The 23,957-nt window shown below is 38.6% G+C and overlaps 1 protein-coding gene across 3 annotated transcripts in view; it reads right to left on the minus strand.

Moving 5' to 3' along the window:
• Positions 1-406: 406 nt before the first annotated feature.
• The window catches only part of Pou2f1 (POU class 2 homeobox 1), a 117,681-nt gene continuing 94,130 nt past the window's right edge, over positions 407-23,957 (minus strand). For all 3 annotated transcript variants that reach the window (XM_051186156.1, XM_051186158.1, XM_051186157.1), the window contains 9 exons: positions 23,125-23,219; positions 18,082-18,255; positions 14,001-14,142; positions 12,736-12,881; positions 11,391-11,570; positions 7,252-7,357; positions 4,702-5,047; positions 2,915-3,003; positions 407-900 (listed from right to left, as the gene is read on the minus strand). In XM_051186156.1, coding sequence (XP_051042113.1) covers positions 590-900; positions 2,915-3,003; positions 4,702-5,047; positions 7,252-7,357; positions 11,391-11,570; positions 12,736-12,881; positions 14,001-14,142; positions 18,082-18,255; positions 23,125-23,219 — 1,589 coding nt within the window. In that variant the 3' untranslated portion in view covers positions 407-589. The remainder of the gene's footprint in view (positions 901-2,914; positions 3,004-4,701; positions 5,048-7,251; positions 7,358-11,390; positions 11,571-12,735; positions 12,882-14,000; positions 14,143-18,081; positions 18,256-23,124; positions 23,220-23,957) is intronic.

The raw sequence follows: 23,957 nt of genomic DNA on the forward strand, positions 1-23,957 counted from the left end.
TAAACAATAACAGATACAGTAATACAGGCCTGCCTAAATTGTACCAGTTAAGAAAGGAACCCCCAACACAATTGATACGATTATAAACACCTTGTTATGACTTAATGGCCTGTACAACAGACCTATAAAAATGATTTTAAGGAAAAAAAAAAAAAAAAAAAAAAAAAAAAAGAACAAGAAACCTCTTCCTCTATTGGAACTGGTAACCCACCTTAGCTTGTCATCATGACTGCTGGAAATGATAAGTAGTCCTTTCACTTATTTTTGTCTGTCTGTTTTTGATTTTTTGTTTCTGCTTTTTTTTTTTCTCTTTTAAATTTTTGGTTAGAAAGTTCTCCAATCCATGAAGCAATCCTGAAAAGACATTGTTTTATTATAAAAGTAGGCAAACGTTGTCCTGTCTCCATTCTTTTTTTTTTTTTTGTTTTTTTTGTTTTTCCTGGTATATGTATTTTTTTTTTTCTTCTCTGCATGTCTCCCTAACCCTCACATGATGGGAGGAAGCCAATCACACTTAGTTTTTTCAACAGCTGGCAGCCCATCTTGCTGCAGTGCTGAAGGCCTGTGGCAGCCCAGCTCTTGACTCTGCTCACTGTGCCTTGGAGGCGGTGGTGGTGGTGGAGGCAGCCCCACTGGCAGAGGCTACTGTGAATAGAGAGTTCTGGATGGGTTCAGCAGAGGTGGAGGAGGCATGCAGGCTGGCTGCAGGTGCCGAGTTCCCTGTGGAGCCTGCAGCTGCAGAAACCAAGCTTACTGGGTTGCTGGTGAGCAGAGAGAGGTTCTGAGGGTTCAGGAACAGAGGGGCAGTCACGATGTTGGGGGCTCCGCCTGCATTGGCAAATACCAGGTTCCCAGTTGCATCCAGCGATGTTATTGGAAGAGAACCACTAGAAGCAAGAGCTATAAAAAAGACCCAAGATCAGAAAGAACATTAAACTTCATCTGGGAGAAGCCAAATAACACATCAGCAAAGCTCTAGTCAGCAGCAAAGGAGAATGCTTCTTTGCTGATTATATAATCAAGTCTAATGCTATATATAATGCTATCCTTCAATTCTAATGCTATACTGACATCAACTCAAGTTTGTAATTTTGAAGCATCTAAAGAACTGAAAAGTCAATTTAATGAGTATAAGCAGGACAAATTAATGGAGAGGAGTTATGAGACCTGTGTAATGAAGCAATCATGTTTCTATCTTTTAAGTCTCAAGTTTATATAATTTACTTACAAGTATCTGTTAAAATCCAATGATTTTGTCTTTCCAGTGGAACTGATTTAAAACTACCTCCACTCAAAAAGACTACTAGTTGAAATGAGTACTAAAACTATATTTAGCTTTTATCAACTCAGCTACCACTATGTAAATTATCTGACAAAATCTCATGTAAGATGGAAGTTATATTTCCAAGGGCCTTACTCCATGAAAATGTACATATCACTAAATTTAAAAATTTTGTTTTTGTACTTTTAGAGTGAGAACACTTGACTTTTATGACCTGTACAAAGAATACTATTTATTGGAGATACAACACACAATGATGTGTGAGTAATCTAAGGCTAAGATTTGGTAATTAATGGAGAATAATTTTTTTTATGATGCTTCTCTATAGGAGAAATCACTAACATTTCTCGTTGAAGGGAATTTTTGAACATGAAGATACAAATAATTCACAACACTGAGCACTGGTGCAGACTGAAGCATTCCTGGACTTAAGGCTGAGGACACAGGATTTTCTCTGCATCTTTCTGGAGAATGTGCTATAGTCACTCATGCCTTGGGAAAGGCACTCTACCTTTGTGATAATCCTGTAGAACAGATCTCCCCCGTGCTGGAAAAAGTGACTTATCCCAAATATTCTAAAGGATGTCTCTGCACAATGAAAACCCTACAAATTTCACCACCAACCCAGACAAAAGTTGGTAAAATAGAAACCAACAAAATAGCAGGGCAATCTAGGCCACAATATAATTTTTGTCTGCAGTTTAACACTGCTTACAGTGTATGATTAGACATATCACTCACTGAAATGTGCCAGAAACTGCCAGCTTGCTTTTGATTCCAAGAACTCTTGTTTAAGTACAAAGTATTTTAAGAAAAAAAAAAAAAAGGGGGAGGGAGAGGAAACAGTTTCATTCAAAGTAGGAATTTCCCCCAAATCATATAATAATAAGCATCTTTAGGCACAAAGTTTAGATTCTAAATGAGGCAAGGTATATTCTTCACTGTATGAATAAATATCACCTTAAGTAACATGAGAAAAGGCTGACATGAATCCAAGTGGGCTTGGACCCAAATCCAAGAACATTATGTTCTACAACGATGGGAATATATATGGGGCAAAAATCTAACAAGAGTTAAAAATATCCTGGGAAGTACACTAGAGTTCCAAATAGTTATCTATCTTCAGGTGGGGATAGAACTGGGGAGTTTTACTTGAAGAAGCTTGCTGTGAGAGAGTTTAATATCAGGAAGAAAATAAATCTTCCTCCAACTCTATTAACATAAAAAAAAGTAAAGTTTAGATTTCTTGGAATATACCCAAGTATGTACTGTTCTAACAAATGAACCTCTACTTTCTTCTTCTATAAAACTTTTTACAGGGACATTTTTTCTCCCATCTTCACGTGGCTTTTTTTTTAAATATTTTTTTTTCTTATTTTACATATCCATCCCAATTCCCTCTCCCTCCCCATCCCATTCCCCACCCATTCCACAGGGAGGGTGATGCCTTCCAGAAGGGATCATCCAGGGACATCTTCTTGATCTTCAGTAACAACTTAATCAGTATTTAATCTCTCTCTTCCTCACCTTACTCTCTAGCAAGGCAGCTAGCTTCCACTACACACACACACACACACACACACACACACACACACACACACACACACACACAAAGAAAACATTGTGACTGACCTTGAATAGTAGCCAGTGTACTATTGCTCATTAGGGCTGGGCTGAGAGCACCGCCCAGAGTTCCCGGATTGAGACTGAGTAAGGCACCTCTGCAAGTACAAAAGGGGAGTCAGTCCACTGCTGTGCAGAAACACTTGTCAGTTTGACAACATACCCAAATAATAATAATAATAATAATAATAATAATAATAATAATAATATCAAAGATAATGAAACTGGTACAAATATAAAAATTTTATTCAGCTGAAAAGTTTTTCTTTTTGGAAATCTGCAGGTTAATGGACCAGAATGATAAAGGCCGAATGCTCTCTTTCATGTGACGAATCTTTAGCTTATGTTTAACTTGGAGTAACTGTAGGGCAGAAAGCCTAAGAGGGGAGGACAAGAGGTCTTAATGGGGTAGGAGATATGTGTGTGGTATGAAAAGAAGAGAGAATTACAGAGATTAAAAGTTTAAGCAGAGGAGGAAGGAAGGTCAACAAAAACTAAGGATGTATGAAGAAAAGCCTGTGTGTAAGCTAATTAAAATATATGACAAAAAAAAAAAAAAAAAAAAAAAAAAAAAAACAGAACAAAAACAAAAAAGCTAGGCACTGGTGGGACAGGCCTTTAATTCCAGCACCTGGGAGGCAGAGACAGGTAGATCTTAGGGAGTTCAAGGCCAGCCTGAAGTTCCAGAACAGCCAGGCTGTTATACAGGTATGGTGGTTAGGTTACTTGAACAAGATCAAGCCAGTCAAATTACAGTGTGGATGGGGAAGGACTCAAGAGGCCCCAACCCTAGTTGAGGAGCTATTGGCAATTGATAACTGCTGGAGGAGGGAGAATTATTTTTCTTCAGGAGATCTTACATTGTTAGGTTACTTATGCTCCAGTGGATGACTCTACACTCAAAAGCATATAGGCAGCACTAATTAGATTGGCTCCTTGAAGGAAAATAAAAGACATGAGACATGAAGGTAGGTGTGTGTGTGTGTGTGTGTGTGTGTGTGTGTGAGAGAGAGAGAGAGAGAGAGAGAGACAGACAGACAGAGAGGGGAGAGGGAGGGAGAAAGAGTGGTAGAGAGTTCAGGGCAGTTTGGGAAGAGAGGGGATCGAATAAAAACTGTATGAAAAATATATAAAACCAGACATGGCCTTATTCCCAATTATCCATTTTTGAGGATTAGAAAGTAAAGTAGGTATACTACACTTCAATGAAGAAAACTTAAGAGTAAGGAGAATTCTGAGTTTTCTTCCTGGCTCTTATCACTGAGTTACTCACTGAGTTCTGTGTTCTCATGTGGAAATGGTAGTATGACTACTTAGAAACTTAAGTTCACATCTATCATCAAAGTGGCCCATCTCAGGTTTGCTTTTCATTTAAGACAGTGATGAAAAATTTTCCCTATGAGCTGCAGTGATGAGTTCCTAGTTGTATGTGGTGATTTGAAAGAAAATGGCCCCGCCCAATGGGAGTGGCACTATTGGGAGGTGTGGTTTTATAAGAGGAGGATGGGAGACCTCCCTTGTTCAAGCCATGCCCAGTGGGGTACACAGTTCACTTCTTGTTGACTGTGGATCCAGATGTAGAACTCTCAGCTTCTTCCCTAGCACCATGCCTGCCTACATGTCACCATGTTACCCACTAAGATGTTAATAGACTAAATCTTTAAAACTGTTAGCTACTCTCAATCACAAAATTTCCATTATAAATGCTGTTGTGGTAATGATGTCTTGCCACAGCAATTGGAGCACTAACTAAGAGATTCTGTTTTGGATGCAAATAGAATGGGAAAGCTTCTTACCCAGCAGCAAACTGTGAGGGTGCCATTAGGCCTGGGTTGAGTCCTGCAGCAGCAGCCATAGCAGCAAGACTGGCATTTGCTGGCAACTGTGCAGCTCCTTGGAGAGCAGCAGCAGCTGCTGTTTGTAAGCCAGATGCTGTTACCATCACCTGGCTGGCCCCGAGAGGGGAGGGAAGAGGTGTGGAGGTGGTCTGTGTTGTGCTGGTCTCACTGGCACTAGAACCCTCAGAGGTGGAGGCTGAGGCAGATGGGGAAGGACTCAAGGAGGGGGAAGTGACTGCTGAGGGAGCAGGGGGTGCTGTAGAAATCACAGTGGCTGTGTTGTTGGATGTAGTGTCTGTAGTGCCTGAAAAGAGAAACACATTAAGAAATGACCATCTGTAAATGGGTTTGGAAAACCTGTCATTTCATTCAGTATCTAGAATCAAAGAGATGAATAACCTACTCTCCACTGATCCTTAATGCTCTTTTTCATTAACCAAGTTTAGCAGTTCTACAGACATTATTATTAATAAAAATAATAAACTGTTTTAAAGCCAAAGCAATAACACAACTCTCAAAGAAACTAGTTATTTCCTCCAGCATTGGTTTTTTGTTTTTTAAAAAAGGAACTGACAGGCTGGAGCCATGGCTTGGTGGGTAAGAGCACTGGCTGCTCTTGCAAAGACCCAGGTTTGATTCCCAATGCTAACATGGAAGCACACAACCATCTGTAAGTCTAGTTTCAGGGATCTGATGCCCTTTTCTGGCCTCCATGGACATGAGACACAATTAGTCCAGTGTGGGTATTAAGTCTACCCTGCTTTATTATTTCTTCCAAAAATCTATGGACCAAGCCCTGCCCTGTGCACTCGCTGCTGTGGTAAAACAGTCTGGTAGGGTTGACTTCTCGAATCCACATGCATTTGCATCAGCACACACACACACACACACACACACACACACACACACACACAAACATACACGTACAAGGGTTTAGTTTCAGCAACCAATTAGTCTTCTATACACATTCTGCATACATTATTTTCTTAATATTATTTTGGAACCACTTTCTTAGAGTACATAAAATACACAGGATTCCAAATGTTGGTTTCATATCACACAACAATAAGACAATGTGAGTAAGGACAGTTTAATCTCTCCCCTTACTAAACTGGGTGTTAGAATGTTAATGTGAAATGTCAATTAAAAGATGAGGGGACAAAGTCCTTGGCAGAAGTGGTTAGTCTTTGGCCATTTAAAGATGCTTTTTGCTGTGGGTTTTGAGTAGCTGCTCTTGATATGGGAAAGCAGCTCCTTCTGTTTCAGGTCAAAAGCTTTTTTTTTTTTTAATCACAAATGGGTTTCTATTTGTTAAATACCTTTTATCCAGCTATCCAGGTTTTATCTCAATTTATAATTCTATTGTGCAATGTTAATTGGTGTTCAGATATTAAACTGACTATATGACCTTGGGGTAAATCCCTCCCCACCCCCATCACAATGAATAATTTTTTTATGTTGTCAGTTTTGATTTGTAAAGATTTTCTTTTCCTTCCTCTTTCCCTCCCTCCCTTTCTCATTACAACTGATGATTTTGCATATTTCTTTGAATGTAAAAAACTATTACTACTGAAGGTTCGTAAAGAAAGGAATCACTTCAATAAGGAATGTTTAAAAAAATAAGTTTGAAAACAACTTAGTAGTAGATGGACTAAAAGAACAGTTTTTTTAATGTTTTTTTTTTTTTTGGGGGGGGCACATCTTTAATTCCAGCATTCAGGAGGTAGAAGCAGGTAGGATCTGAATTTAAGAACAGACTGAACTACAAAGTAAGTTCGAGGACAGCCAGGACCTGGTCTTTAAAAAAAAAAAAAAAAGCCCTACTCAAGTTCATATTAACACACATACAGAACTATATCATATGTGTTTGCTATGTATGGAGGAAGGTATCTGTGGAGGCCTGAAATTGATGCTTAGTGCTCCTCCTAGGTTGTTCTCTACTTTATTTACTAGGGCAGAGTCTCTTACTCAATCTGGAACATTTGTGTAGCCTTCCAATCAGCTTGTTATGGGGGACCCCTTTCCCATTACCCCAGCACTGGGATCATGGATGGGCTACTAAGCTCACTTGACTTTTAAGTGTACACTTTGTATCTGAACTCTAGTGTTCATGATTATGCTTACTGAGCAGTCCCCTAGTTTTGCGATATACTGTTTGTGTTCTGACAAATAAAGCTTGCCTGGAGACCAGAGAGTGGAACTAGCCACTAGTTAACCATAGAAGTCTGGAGGTCTGTAAGAGAGGAGATAGGAACTTGACAACATGAGGTACAGACAGGATCACTTCCCTTTTGGATTGAGGATTCAGAAAGGTAAGAGGTGACCATGATTTCTGCTTTGCTTCTCTGACACTTCAGCTTTTACCTTGATATCTGACTAACTAGGATCACACTTTAGCCTAGATCCCTAAAAATATACTTTTTAAAAAAGCAATCCATTACTTAAGGTAGCACCTTCATGATTTAGCAGGTCTTCTGCTTAACAGCTAGCAAACTGGTTGTTGCTTACCTGTAAGAGAGAGATTAGTCACTGCAGCACTGGTTAAGGGAAGGACAGGGTTGACTGTGAGGGTTGTTGCTGTACTGCTTGTCACAAGGCTTGGAGTGGTTGCCACCTAGAGGTCAGACAAAAAAAAAAAAAATGCATAACACATAATCAACTTGAATGGCCCTTAAATTTGAACAATGTTGAGTGAGACAGACTCCAAATCAGCTAGAAGTAGTAGAACTGTCAAAATTACCTAAACAAGAGAATTATCTGATAGCATCAGTGCTTACATTGTTTTTGCTTTTGATTCCGTGGACCCATGATTGTCTTGACTTTATTTTTAATTACAGAATGTGAAATAGACGCTTTGGTTCTTTTCCCAGCTCTGTGTAGCTCTTGCTGTCTTGGAACTTACTCTGTAAGACTAGACTGGCCTTGAACTCCAAAATCTGCCTCCCTCTGCCTCCTAAGTGCTGGGATTAAAGGCATGGGCCACTACTTACCTCCTGACTTTTTCTTTTTAAAGACAATTTCATGGTGGGGTGTTGTGGTGCCTGTTTTTAATTCCAGCACTCCAGAGGCAGTGGCAGGCAGATCTCTGACTTCTAGGGCTACACAGTGAAACCCTGTCTCAAGAAACAAACTCTTCATTATGTTGCTGTGAGTTAATCCTTCTGTAATCAGTAATTATGTTTCATTCTCATTGGTTAATAAAGAAGCTGCTTTGGCCTATAACCAAGCAGAATAAGAGTAGACAGGAAAGCCAAACAGAGATACAGGGAGAAAGAAGGGCAGAGTCAAGAGAGATTCTAGGTAGCCACCAGAGGAACAAGACATGCTAGAGAACAGGTAAGGCCACAAAACCACATGGCAAAATGTAGATTAAGAGTTAGTAATAAGCCTGAACTTAGGCTGAGCATTCTGTAATTAATAAAGTTTCTGTCTGTGTATATGGAACTGGGTGGTTGGGACAAAAGAAAAGTTCGGCCTCTGCTTCTATTGTATAACTGTGGTTGGCCTAGAACTCACTGTGTTGACCAGGCTGGCCTTCAATACAGAGATCTGTCTTCTTCCTCCTGAGATTAAAGGTGTGCACTGTTACTGGGGATAGACAAAGTATAGGTCCAAGAGGAGAACCTATGTTACTCTCTGCTAAATGGACATAGTATTAATCTAGCTCCTAAAGATTTATCACTACAGGTTAGTGTGGTGGTATATTATTTATGATTTATTAAAGCTTCTCTGAGGATTCAGAAAGCAAAATCAGTCACAAGCCTTAGAGCCAGGTACACACTTTTAATCCCAGGATTTAGGATTAAGAGGCAAACAGATCTCTTGTTAATTCAAGGCCACACTGAGCTATACAAAATTGATCCAGTCCTAAAGAGAAACAGGCCATACAAAGATGACCTCGGCACTTGGGACCACGTGCCTTTAATCCCAGGACTCATGAGAGGTATTTAAGACAGGAACAGGGCCACATTGAAGAGAGGAAGATACTGAAGTTTCTAGCCACAATGAGGACACACAGAGTGAATCAGAGGAGCAGTGAAATCAGGAGCAGTTTGAAGATCACCCCTTTGGTCTGAGCTGAGGTAGAGCTAGTAGCTAGCTGCTTTGCTTGTCTGATCTTCAGCTTGAAGCTTAAACCCCAGAATCTACCTCTGTGTTTTTTATTTTATGTGTTACAGATGAGTGCACCTCTCTTTATCAGAGAAGCTCCTTTTAGAACTAGATGGAGATGAACACAGAGGCTCATGCTGTACACATAATACAATATAATAAGGAATGCTTGGCCCTAAAAGGGACAACTAGGCAGGCAGAGGTGGTGAACACCTTTAACCCCAGCACTCAGAAGGCAGAGGCAGGCAGATCTGAGTTTGAGGTCAGCCTAGTCTACAGAGTGAGTTTCAGGACAGCCAGGGCTACACAGAGAAACCCTGTCTTGAAAAACCAAAATACAAAAAGGGGGGGGGGGGGACCATACATCTACATCACACCCACCCTTCTTAAGGCTTAGGGATCATTGCAAAAGGGAGGGAGGAAAGATTCTAAGAGCCAGGGAAGGTGGGTAATTACAGAGAAATTGTTTTCTTGACCCAAATTCACAGCAGTTATGATAGCAGGCACAAGACCACAGACAAAATCCCAGCTTGAAGCAAGGAGGTGGGCATGAACTCCAATTCTTACCTGTGGAACTATTGGCACCTGACAGCTGTTGGGAGCAGAAGGTTTTTGTTTTTGTTTTTTTGTTTTTTTTTTTTTTTTGTTTTTTTTTTTTTTTTTTTTTTTTTTTTTTTTGTGGCCACTGGTAAAATCAATCACACTCTAGTGGATGATCATACATCTAAGAATACATGGGGGCAGCACAACTTGCACATTAAAAAAAAGTGACACTGGGTGTGTATGGTTGGAGTTGCAGGAGTTGGGGAAGGGGAAAACACAACCAAATATACTGGAATTCTCAAAGAACTAATTAAAATGAAAAACAAGGATGTGTTTATACCACCATGCCTAGCTATAGTGAAGCAGATTCTCTCCCTTGCTCTCTCTCTCTCTCTCTCTCTCTCTCTCTCTCTCTCTCTCTCTCTCTCTCTCTCTCTCTCTGCTACAGGGTTTTTCTGTGTAGCCCTGGCTGTCCTGCAACTTACTCTGTAGACCAGGCTGTCCTAAAAAAAATCAGAGACCTGTCTGGAATAAAAAGTGTGTGCCACCCCCACCTAGCTGAGGAACAGATTTTAAAAACAACTTTTTCTTACTGAAAAATTTTAAGTATCTTACCATTTTGTGAGAAACTGCTTTCTTCCTATGTAGCTAAGCCTGAAAACAATAGTCACTCACACAAAACTGTTATCTAATGACTATGATTTTTGTAAAAACTACATCTTACATCATATTTATGATTAAAACCTTACCATTTAATAACTCACAACTTCCACTTAATAAATAATGTTGACCTTATTTTTAAAAACCCTGTGGAGCTAAGTGTGATATCACATCCCTTTAATTCTAGCACCTGGGGAGCAGAGGCAGGCAGATCTCTTTGAGTTCTGAGCTAGTCTGGGTGTACATAGTGAGTTTCACATCAACCAAGGATAAATAGAGAAACCCTGTCTCAAAAACCCAAGGTGGAATATGTAGCATGAAATAATATTAAAATAAAAGCAGATTAACAAGAACAAAAGAAACAGAAACGAAGACCCAACAATTTGTGCATTTTCTGAAGCCTGACTGGCATCATCTGGCAGTGATCTACAATTATCCTAAAAGGAAAAAAAGTAAATGAGGGAGTCCCATGATCATGGCATGTCTCTTCCATTCAGGAAATTGTCTAATGCAAATGGAAGAGTGACTCAATAAGGTTCTACCAGCAATGGCAACATACTGTCAGAGAGTGAATATTTGTGATCACTATTAATACCTGGGAATTTACTGTCAATTAATCATATATGAATTTACTAAAATGGGCTGCAGGACTGAACGGGAAGGAACATTTTTTTTTTTCCCAGGTAACTGTAAATCAGGAGCAAATCTATCCTTACAATTGCAGTGTAACCTTTTTAGCTAAAAAAAAAAAAAAAAAAAAAAAAAAAAAATTACAAAGAAGCAGAAAAGAATTCAAATTATTTACTTCCAAAAACAAAGGAAACCATTAAGTTCTTGGATTCACAATGAGAAATTTCATTATTTTGGAATATTTAAAGTAGACATTTTATATATTTATTCAACATGCACCCTACAGACACATACATACAAGGTTTGAATAATAGGTTCCCATAGGTTCCTATGTTTGAATCCTTGGTCCCCAGTTGGTGGAACTATGTTGGGAAGGATTAGGAGGTATGGCCAACCTTGTTAGAGGTGTCACTGGGGTGAGCTTTGAGGATTCCACTAGAAGTCTCTTTATCTACTTCCTTCCCTGAGTATCAGAATGTAAGCTCTTTGTTGTTGCTACATTCCATCATCATGGACCCACCCTCGGGAATGGTAAACTAAAATTAAATGCTTTCTTTTATAAGTTACAATGGTCATTCACGGTATCTTATCACAATAACAGAAAAGTAATAGACAACTGTTATGGAAATGAATGGACTTAACAGGCCACTGTAAAACTAAAACTTAGTCCTTGAAGAGCTTGTCTCTTCCACATCTGTTCTTACCAGTGAGGTTGGGCTGGGGAAAATTGCTTTGATAGGTGAGCTGCTGGTCCCACCACTGCTTGGTGGGTTAATTCTTTTCTCCTTCTGGCGGCGGTTACAAAACCAAACACGGATCACCTCCTTTTCCATATTGAGCTGTTCAGCAATCAAGGTGATATCTTCCGAGGTAGGCTTTTGATTCTAAGAAAGGGGGAAAAGTCCATATTTTAGAATTTCAGTTATATATTTGCCATGTTGGAGACAGAATCCAGGGACACGCATTTGAATTATATCCCAGGCCTGCAATTTTTTTTTTTTTTTTTTTTGAGACAAGAGTTTCTCTGTGTAGCCCTGGCTGTCCTGGTCTCTCTGTAGACCGGGGTGGGTTTGACCTCAGAGATCCACCTGCTTCTGCCTCTCCAGTGATAGATTAAAGGTATGCCTTGTTATTTTTTAAAGGTTATCCGTGTGAGTGTTCTGCCTGCATTTTTGTATAGTGATCTTAGAGGCCAGAAGACAGTGCTGAATCTCCTAGAGCTGAATGACAGATGGTTGTGGAGCTGCCATGTGGATGTTGGAAATCAAACCTGGGTGACCTCAGGTGCTGGGATTAAAATGCCTCATGCCTGGCTTAGGTCTACTAATCTTAATGTTAAAAAAAGAATACAAACATAATTATTAGTAATGTGTGAGTTTCTCAGTGCTTTATGCATATGACCAAACACAGACCTCATACTTCTGAGGCAGGAAAGGAAGCCAATTTCATAGTGTAACAACTTAATCTTAAAATCAAGTGAAGTGCCCCAATACACCTTTAACAAGAGGCAAAGCCAATAAAGACTCCTGAATCCATGTTTCCTCAAGTAAACACAGCTCTTTTTGAATTTAGAAGTAAGAATTTTTTGTTGGAAGTTTCTTTTTTTTAAAGCCAGATATCTGTTGAATTAACTTGAACTACATAAATGGACATGTAAGGTCTCTAGTATTGTGCCCCTAATATGCCATTCTAGGCATTAAAGGCACTAAAGGTCAGCCAAGCAAAGCACAAGTGTTTATTCTGGAACAGGTATGGTTTCCTCTGGAGTCCTATGCTCATGAAATTGTTCTGCCTGAGGTACTTTTCTCCCACCTTTTCCAGTCTGTAGGATTAATTCTGATGCTCCATACCAAATGCTCACACAATGAGAGCCAAGGTCTCTCGAGTCCTGCAGTATTCAAGTGTTCATATTATAGTATCTTACTTCCTCCATGTTAAAATGCCCATCAGGGTAGAGGGAAAAAAAGGTTAAGTTCTGCCATCTACTGACAGTCCCTAACAGTAGCACTGGTGGCAACCAGATGTACCCAAAAAGTAAACCTCACTGACCTCCATGAAACTCTTCTCTAAGGCCACACGGATGTTGGTCTCTATGCTGGTGCGTTTTTTCCTCCTACGATTCAAGCCCTCAGCCCCCAACCCTGGAGAATTCAGGGCACTTGGGCTAGATGCGGTAGAATCAGATGAGAGGTTCTCTATAAGAGTGAAGAAAATACAGAGGAAAAAAAGTTGAGTTTAAGTATACATATGTACAGAATCCATATGAAAACTGGCAAAATATTTAAAGGTTGATGTGTGAGATTTTTAATGTAATCTACACAGGTACATTGTTCACTACCATCAATTTTCTACTGTCCTTATTAGCATTCTTTGTCCCAAGATTATTTGTTTGTTTCTGAGGATATTTTTCACTTACATTTCCCTTAGTTCTGTTCTTTTGCTTGTTTATAGGCTCTGAGGACAAAAAGGAAGAATCACTGGCAATCACTGGATGTTTACTGTTTTAATTTAGAGATGATTTCTCAGTTTCTTGGCATAATAGTAGGGAAAGGGTACTTCTAACTTCTTTAAGGACAGGATGGTATTCTTTCTCAACAGCTGAACAAGGGAGCACATTACAGTGGATTTCTTTCTACTCAATGTGATCAGTGGTTCTTGCCTGTGACTGCAAAAAAAGACAATATAGCTAAATTTCACCCTCAGCTACTAAATCAATATGTTAGAGGTGTGGGTGTCTTAAGGTCTTCTTTTCCAAAGGCCTAATTTTTGTTTCTATCCACAATGGAAACAAGATGGTTAGGTGTCTGGTTTTTTTTTTAGCTCTCAAAGTCTTTGAATTGGGGATTCAAAATTCAAAAATTCCAAAGGGATATTTCAAAATAAAATAAATAATTCAAGACCAGAAGCCTAACTTTTTTCTATGAAATAGGTGGCCAGTTTTAACAAAAATATTACCAGGAACAAATTCTAAGGCAATCTATCAAGGAAGGAATAATCTGTCTGCTCTTCAAGATTATATACACAGGCCTTCTTATGGCCATGCTTCAAACACCATATGTCCATCCCTAACCCTGGCTCAAACACAGAAACATTCTAAGGCTACAATTATTGCTGGTTATTTATACTGTAATTACTGGAATATTAAGATGAAGTATCTGTTTCTGATTTACATAATCATAATTTATAGAGTCTTACAGGATTAGAGGCTCCAACATTCTGTTTTATCAACAATATAGCAAGACCTCAGTTCACAGAATAATCCTTCCTGTAAAATCCCATGGACAATGATGACATTACTTGGCATAGTCACTTACCTGCATCATTTAGCCACTTCTCTAAAAGTGGCTTTAACTTGCACATGTTCTTAAAGCTGAGGTTCAAGGCTTCAAAGCGAGAAATGGTGGTTTGGCTGAAGTCATTTCCATATAATTTCCCCATAGCGAGCCCAACATCACCCTGAATAACACAAAACAGCAAAGAGGGAGAGAAAGAGATTCATGTCACTAATGTTTCCAACCTCTACTCTGAAAGGCTACTCTATTAACTGCTGCTCCACAGAAATAACTGACCATCTTCTATTTACTACATTTCCCACCAACTTTATCCACGAAGATCAGCCTAGGACTGTAGGAAGAGCTTAGCAGGGAAGCAATCATAGAAGGCTTCAATATTACTCCATGTGCTTTCTACTTTGAGTCTCTTCTTGTTATCTTATACAACTAAAATCACTATACCAACACTTCTAAGTCTTCAAAATTCTGATATACTAATGCCCCTCCATTAATACACCAAAATGATCTGAGAATCCTTTAAAATCTATCTGTATCACTTGTAGATAGATATTAGATGTTTAGAGAGCCCAGCAAGTCATTCTTATTTTTGCATATTCATTTATTTATTTACTTACTTATTAAATGTATATGTGGGCCCAAGAGGTCAAAGGACAACTTGAGAGAGTTGGCTCTCTCCTTCTACCATGTAGGACCTGGGGATCGAGCCCAGATCACAGGCTTAGTGGCAAGTGCCCCTAAACCAGGATTTTTAAACCAACCAAATTCTACACAAATCACTTTAAAATTTAGAAGTGACCCTTCATTCTTTATAGTTTTTCTCATAAGTATTTCAAGAGGCTACAAAAAAAAAAAAAAAAAAAAAAAAAAATCACCCTTGGTTTAGATTTCAAAGTTGGTCACAAAACCGAGTATTTTTAAAAGACCACGTTTGTAGTCATTATAGAGATAGAAATTCACAGTAGAGAGGTTTGACCCATTTAGTCAAACCTTCATGGGCACTGGAAACTTGGTAACCTTATTGAAACAGAACAATGATCCTCTGAATATATTACAAAAAAATGTCTTTCTCCATGAGCCTATCATCTTTGAAATATACACAGTGCTTTTCTTCCAGCTGGATCTCTCTTGTTCTAGTATGAAGACAATGTATCTTAATAGATATTTATAGGTAATAGGAGGAGCTCATGGAGTTTAAGTGGCTCACATGCCCATTTCAACTAGATTAGTGACAGGGCAGAGAAGTACAGCATTTCTCACTCAAAATATGCAAAGCTAACTCAGTGAGAGAAGAAACTCTCAACAAACCTGGCAACATTGTTTTTAATTATCTTTTTAGATTTTTTATTTATTTTATGTGTATGAATATTTTGCCGTATGAATGTATATATAACATATGTGCAATGCCCACAGATGTCAGAAGAGAGCATCACATCCCCTGGAACTAGAATTATAGGAACATTGGGAGCTCACATAAAGAAGCTGGGAACTGAACCAGATCCTCTGCAAGACCAGCAAGAGCTCTTAACCAATAAGCAATCTCTCCAGCCCCAATCTGTTGAGGACAGGAATGGATTTGAATTTGTGATCTTCCAGTCCCAGTTTCTCAAGTGCCAGGATTATGCCCAGCTTTTAGGAACACGATTTAGTTGGGATTACCTGAGTTTTTTGAGATTAGATTGTCTATTATACGTGGGGTCAAGGAAAAGATGTATTTAAAAGCCTATAAGTATGGTTTCATTTATTTTAATTTATTAGTATTACTATTTAAATAGAAGTTTCATGTATCCTACCTAGAAACACAAAATGTACAGTTTGAGGAAATTTAATGTTGGAGCCAAGGTTTGTGATGAAAGAGATAAGGGAAAATGGAATAAAGGGAGTGCCCTTACAGTAAGACCCCACCTAGCTAACTCTGTAACTTGATGAGGGTTGTCCTTCTGTATGTTTCTCTTATTGGTTGATGAATAAAACAGATTGGCCAGGCAGGAAGATAGGCAGGGTTAGGAGATGAGAAGAATTCTGGGAAATGCAGGCAGATAGAGTTGTCATGTAGATCCCAGGAAGAGAGGACGTGCAAGGCATTCACTGGTAAAATAAGACCATGTGGAAATACTTAAGATTAATAGAAATGGGTTATTAAGACAGAGCTAGCCAATAAGAAGCCCTAGTCATCGGCTAACAGTTTTATAACTAATAGAGTCCCTGTGTTTATCTGGGGCTCAAGGGACTCTGGACCAGCCAGGATAGAAAGCTCATGTTACAGTAACTTGTGAAAACAAAAAGACTAAGGAATTAATCTGCTCCTAAAGAGTAACAACAAATCAAAGCTTATGTTAACGTAATTCCACATTCCAGCCCAAGCTGGCAGAAGAACTTAACTTGGTATGTGGTTCTTGCTTTAGAGTAAAAAAAAAAAAAAAAAAAAAAAAAAAAAAAAAAAAGATACAGGAGTAAAAGGGTTGTAGAATTAACCTTCAAGATGAAGGAAAGCCACTGAGGCCAGGTATGTGACAGGGGAGTCCCTGAATGGGGTCCTAAGAGGCCACTGCATGAAGCTGTGGAAGTGAAGCCTGAATAATGTTAGAGACCCCAAGATGTTGGACAGGCCAGAGTCATGAGATGTCTACCCAGGAGAGCTGCACACAGAGTAGATGGCAGATGCATCTGTGCATGGGTGCACCATGTGGTTCTGGGACCAAGCTCAAATCATCAGGATTGGTGGCAAGCACCCACCCCTTAACTTGTTTCTTTATATCTGAAACTCCTCAAAAACATAACCTCATTTCATGTAAAGTTATGTTTTAAATTCCTAATATGTAGTTCTTTGAGCAAAAATAAGTCTTCAAATACAAGGAATAAAAAAAAAAAATTAATTTCAGAGCTAGATCTAGAATACAGCAGACAGTGACATCAGCTTGATTTTGATCTCCCAGAGCAGGTGGTGCATTATGTACTCTCTACACAACCTAATTTGGAAAGCATGTGAATGAAAGCTTTTCTGGAAAGAGAACATCAGAGTTTTCCCTGATTCTATAAATATACAACTCAATCCATACTTCAAGATTTTTTTTTCTTTCAGCTAATGATATCTAGCCATTTTATATAAACACAAGTTTAATTCCTTTCCTGCTTTCAAAGCATTGCTTCAGATAGGGCAATCAGAAGTATAGTGGAAACACTAAGAAAAATGCTGTGTACCCAATGTTTGTTTAAACCATTAAGCATACTCATTTCACTTTTCAAGCCCTCTTCTAATTGACATTAAAAGATTTGAATTTTGATTGATTTACTTTAAAAAAAAAATCTTAAATAGATTCTTACTTGACTAATCACACTGTAGGTTGAGAAAAAGGAGGGGAAACACTCTATCCCCAAACTAGCTTTAAATACATCTTTCAAAAGGCTTGGATATTTATTCTTTCCACTTTACATATATAATAGTGTAAGCTCTATCACTACGTGTTCTTTAACATGGAAGAACCCTTAGAACAGTCAGTTCACTAAAACACACATTTTACTGATACAATTTCAGAAGCCAGTGTTGTGAAACATACTTCAAAATTCTGAACCTAGCAACAATGTCAGAAATAAATGTATGAACCTAACAACCAAACACACAATATTCTAAAATTGTAAATGCTAAACCCAAAATCAGTATGACTGAGAATCACCCTGCCTGCTCTTTAGAAAGTATTCACAGCTAGCCAGGAAAGGGTATGTAAGAGAGCTCTGTAATGGTTAACTTGGTTGTCAAACTTGACAGATCTGGAAAGAGGGAGTTTTAATTGAAAAGTTACTTCATCAGATTGGTTCTATCAATAGAGCATTTCTTGATTGCTAATTGATATAAGAGGGCACAGGACACTGTGGCAGTGCCATCCCTGGGCTGGTGGCCTGGGCAGTGAACAACAGTGGAATAAGCCAGCAGCGTTCTTCTATGCTTCTGCTTTGGTGCCAGCCCCCAGGATCCCCCGCCAACCTCCTTCATGGATGGGCTACAACTGGAAGCTGAATAATAACGCCTTTTTCTCAACAAGGTGGTTTTTGTTAGTGTTTTATCACAGCAACAGATAGTGAACTAGAACAGGTGAGGTCATCCTACCTGAGTGAATCCAAGTTTGATTCGTCTTTGTTTGAAGGTCTTGGCAAATTGCTCAAGCTCCTCAAGGTCACTGGGCTCCTCCAAGCTGGGAGTATCAATTCGCTTTGGTGTTGTCTGGCTCTGTGGAAGTGTCTGAATTGGTGTTGCTGCTATTGTGCGAGTTGGGGTGGCTGGCTGTTGGAGAACAAACAGAAAAATAAGAAACAGGCTCACAGCTGGGTGGTAGTGGTGGCTCATGCCTTTAATCCCAGCATTGAGGAGGCAGAGGTAGGAGGATCTCTGTGAGTTCAGGTCCAGCCTGGTCTTCAAAGAGAGTTCCAGGACAGGCTCCAAACCTACAGAGAAACCCTGTCTCCAAAAAAAAAAAAAAAAGACAAACCAAAAAAGAAACAGACTCACATAAGCTCACACCAGACAAAAATCCTAGCACACAGGAGAGAGGGTGGGCATAAAGTCCCAACCCCTATGTGAGGAGTTACTGGAATTTGCTACTGGCAGTGAGAAAGCCAGTTTTCCTCGATGAAGTTAACACCTGGTATATTGGCTACATTCCAGATCAGGCCCCATGCTCAGGATTAATAAACCAGTACAACATGGGCTCCATGGGATTTAAGATCAGAAAACATCAAGAAAGGGAGAAAAAGAACATGAAATTGGGTGGGTATGAGAACACAAACTTGGATGTGTTTGAGGACATGAATTTGGGTGAGTGTGGAGGTGGGGGAAGAAATGGGAGGATGAAGAATATGGTCAAAATGCATTGTATGAAATCCATTAAAAAAAAAAAAATCGAGGACAAAAAGAAGGATCCCCTTCACTTCTCTTTTTCTTCTTCTTCTTTTTCCCCCCTTTACACTCTGTAGCCCAGATTGGCCTAGAATTCACTATGTAATCTAGTACCTCAACTTCCACAGCATTTGGATTAAGGAAGTCCACCAGCAACAGCAAAAAGTTCCTTAAGATTAATTCAAGAAGGATTTTTCTAGCAACTGAATAATGCCATGCTTCTGACATCCTGTAACCCACCACACCATGCAGTTTCTGACACACAGCTTATGTTCTCAGTTTAAAACAGTGTGTTGCTTACCAGGGAGTAAATGGTACATCACCTTTGACAAAATACTTCTCTTACTACTCAAAGCAAGACACTTTCCATGTATCAGTTATTACCTGACTCAGTCTCAATCATATATTAATGTTATCTTGACTCTCACTCTTAGGTTAGCCCAGTTATTTCTTCAAATATTATGGTTATGTAAACTCTCTTCTTATCACATTAGTACAAATAATTCATTTATCTTTTAAAATTTTTTCAGTGTGTACAAACTTTAAATTTTTGTGAATTTTCTCCCACTGCTAATAAGACAGTAGCTTTGACGAGAAAAACTTTAGTTATTTCTCAGGATTGTAATCGCAACTGGTAAAAAGAGGAAAGTTCTTCTTGACATCAGCTCTGTCACCCATCACCCTACCTCTTGTGCTAAAGACTGAGCCCAGGGTTCCCTTTTTATTTTTTTAAATATTTTTATGTTTGCGCCTTAATGCATGTCTGTGCACCATATGCATGCAGCGTCTGCAGAGGCCAGAAAAGAGTTTTGACCCTCCAGGAACTGGAGCTAAAAGCCAGATGTTTTAGGAATCATACCCATGTCCTCTGGAAGGCAGCTAGAGTCCTACTACTGAACCATCTCTCCAGTGCTCTCTTCCTTTCTTTTTTAAAGAAAATATTGATTTTTCTCATCACTCAAACATCTGTTCTACTCACAAGCACTCAGTAGAGCCTTCTGAGTGTTCACTAAATAGAAGTGCTCCTGCTTCTGCATCCTAATAGCTAAGCTGAACCCTCCAATGAACAGCAGTGCAGGTGAGATTATAAATCAAGATTTTCTTCTTGAATTTAGACAGGTCCTATATTATCTGACCTTGACCTCATTAACAATGCTTTCTCAAAAGGGAACTAACTGACCCAGAAAACTACATAAGAGGCATGACATAATAATTGGGGCAAATCCCTCTGCCATCCTGCTTCAGTAAAGACAATAAAGCATGTTTCCATGATGCTGACATTGAACATTAACCTCACCTTTTGGAGGAGGTACAAATGATACCAACTACATTAGAATCTCATGTTGCTGAATACTTACCACAGTGAATATGGTTGATAGATGGAGGTGAATCTCAACTATTAGACTATACCTTCATCTTCAGTATCAAGGAGTCTCTTTGTCAAATAATAATGAACTAAAAATAGCTTGGGTACATATTGACAGCTGGGATCTTACTCTAAAATGCCTGGGTGAACTGGGCCAGATCTAGAATGGTGGTATAGCATTCAATGAGCAGAAACAGGATAAAGTTTGCTACATGTACATAGCATGTAGGCCAGAAAGAGGTCTCTACTATATATATTTTGCATTTAATATATAAAAAAACTTGCCTTTTAAAACTGCATTATCATTTGATGCTTTTGCAGTTGAATAGTTGTGTACTACTAACACAATATATAGATTATCTTTACCATCCTTACCAAATTTCTTCTGAGCCCTTTACCATCAATCTTCATTATTGTTCCTTACTTACAAGAACTGGTAGGGTTTCTAAACTTACAGTTCTGTCCTTTCTAAAATGTTATATAAGCTAAAATCACACAGTACTCAGACTTTTGAGTCTAGCTTCTGTCACTTAGCATAAGACTTCTGAAATTCATACAGGCCACTGTAGCTATCAGAAGTACAACTCTTCTTATTGCTGAATAGAAAGCTATCACATGGCTATTGAGAAGTTTATGTAACTTAGTATCTTAGGAATAGTTTGGAGTAATTATTAATTAATCTATTATAAGCATTTATATGTAGATCTTTGTGCTTTCATATTTTAAAGAGTAAAACTACTGGATTATAAAGTGCAGTTATCTCTCTGTACGTACACACACACACACACACACACACACACGATTTCTCTGTGGAGCTCTCACACACACACACACGATTTCTCTGTGGAGCTCTCTCTCTCTCTCACACACACACACACACACACACACACACACACACACACACACACGATTTCTCTGTGGAGCTCTGTAGACCAGGCCAGCATCTCCAGCTCACAGAGATTCACCTGTCTCCTCCTCATGAGTGCTGGGAATAAAGATGTTTGTTACCACTCACTGGCTTAATATTTAAGTGAATACCAAACTTATTTAGAAAATGTTAGTACATTTGAAAAACTACTAATGTATGAGAAATCTAGTTGCTTTACTTTCTCATCAATACTTGGTCTCAAATTCTTCATAACTATACCTAGTCTAGTGAACGCACATTGATATTTCCTAATAACTAATTGTTTTGAGTATATTTTTATTTGCTTATTGAGAACTTATAGTCCTTGGCAACTACTGCCCGCCTCCCCCTTCACTAGCTTAAATCTGATGGTTTCAAAGGATTCAATATGTTCTGGTTTCCTGGAAAACCTGTGCAAACATCCCCTCCAACACAAATTAAAAATAAATCTTAAAACAAAATCATTTATCAAAAGTTTTATTTGAAGACTGTTTTCTCCTTAACTATGGCTTTATTTCCCATTTGCTTATGATAAATTTTTAATTTTCCCGAAATTTATTGTTTCTTCTGTGGATAAGGCTTCTTGTGTCCTGTTTAAGTAATCACTGCCTTATCCAACGGCACAAACATTTCTCCCCTAAAGTTTAGGTTTATGACTCATTAATAGTGGTCTCCACCTCCTTTTGCTTATGAACACTCAACTCAACTGTTAGTTGTCACGTTGTAAGGAAGTTCTTTTCCCCACTGGAACCCTTTGATGCCTTTGGAAACTTAGCTGGTTATTTGCATTTCTGTTTATTGAATAGTCATCTCTTTGGCCTACATTTCTCTCTATATGCCAATACCATGTATTCATTATTATGGTTCTGTAATAATTCTTGACACCAGATTGTATCTAATTTTCTAGTTTTAATAAACTGGTTATAGGGAGCTGGAGGGAGGACTTAGTGGTTAACTGCAAATAAGTGGTTACTGGAGCTATGAATCAAAATAAACCTCTATCTTTTAAATTATTTTTCTCAGATATGTCACAGTGGCCAAAATAAAACAACAACAAAAACCCAATAACCAAAAACTCCCAAACTGACCAAGATTAATAATAATAATAAGTGAATATTTAAGACTGTAAAATTAGGTAATATATTAAGTTTTAATTACATTTTTTGTGTATCATGTGTGGATACATTACATGCATGTACATGTGCATATGGAGGGCAGAATTTTATATAGGGAATCTATCTTCCTGGATCACTCTCCACCCAGAGCTCGCCAAAATGCTAGTTTCAAAAGTCAGGTTACTTAGGAGATCCCCTGATTGAAACTACATGTGAGCCACCATGCTGACCCACCATGCACTTATGTGGTTTTTAGGATCTGAACTCTATTCCTTTTCTTTGCCTGGCAAAAACCACTGAGCCATTAATTTCTTCTCCCCCAACTTCTACACTTTAGAAAAAGAGTCAGATGGGAAAAGGAGATTCACAGTCAGCCAATAAAGATGAGGAGAATGAAAAGCACAGAGGCAAGCTGACAAGCATGGTCACAATCACCACTAGATAAAAAGACAAACATACAACTTAAACTTGAAGATACCTAAGAACTGTGCTTTTTATGTGATTGTGATTATTATGTCTTCGGAGGGAATGACACAAAGCAACACGGAAGTACTGAGGAAATATAGAATTCAAGCTCCTTCACCATTTTAGCAAGGGCAAAGGACTAATGACACATTTTGACTCAATTCCTGGGTCTTCCATTTCAGTGTTCCTACCTATCAACACGAGACAGCTAGAATTCATTCCCAATTAACATGGCTATTCTTTATGAACTAACTTATTAAAAGATCAACTTGGCAGCACTCCATTATCAAGATAATAAGCCCAGCATTGAGTTCTGGTCAGCTTCTGAACTCCTGAGATTGATTTTATTGGGGGTGTTTGTTTCATTTTTAAATTAATAAAAACAATGGTGTGAGAAAACTGACCTGGGAGGTGAGGGTGATGCTTGGCTGTGGCTGTAGGAGGTTGGCTTGGCTTTGTTGAGGTAGTTGTGTTAAAAGATTTTGCGCTTGCAGGAGACCTGTGAAAAGTAAATATTTCAGGGGGATAAAAAAGAATATAAACTCAAAGTTTCCAACTGGTTTTCTGGTTGTTTTGTTGGTCTTCAGATTAACATCTAATTTCTTGGCCTAAAGGGAATCATGTTAATCGCGAAATGGCATGAAAATATGTAACATTAAACCAAACCTTTTATGTCCTTAGTGTAATCTGAATAAATTCTTTGAAAGGACATTATTTCCTAAAAAGAAGAACATGAGGAACTACTCTAAAGGAAATTTAAAGATAAGTTCAACTTCTTAACCCAGAATTAACACTGTGGTTCTCAACCTCCCTAATGCATTGACCCTTTGACAGGGTTCTTACATTGTGGTAACCCCAAACTTTGTTTATTCTCATTGCTATTTCATTACTGTAATTTTCCTACTGTTATGAATCACAATGTAAATATCTGGTATGCAGGATATCTGATATTCCACCCCTGTAAAAGAGTCTTCTGACCCCCAACGGGTGTTGACGTAGAGAAATGCTGCTTTAAGGAATCTTGGAACAGGGACTAGGTTTCTGAAAGAAGCAGGCAATCCTGTAAGTGGGAGAATATGCTGTTTTCAAGTTCTTAGCACATGACCCTTTGGTGACAATAAAAGTGACATGTAAACAACCATTTGCACTAAACAATCTCAGTTTAAAAGTTATTGGTAAGTGAAAAGTTTCTGTATCCTAGCAGTGGATTTCTCTGCCGGATGCAATAAAGCAGATC

Source organism: Phodopus roborovskii, unplaced genomic scaffold (assembly GCF_943737965.1).
Source record: "Phodopus roborovskii unplaced genomic scaffold, PHOROB, whole genome shotgun sequence".
NCBI classification, from domain to species: Eukaryota; Metazoa; Chordata; class Mammalia; order Rodentia; family Cricetidae; genus Phodopus; species Phodopus roborovskii.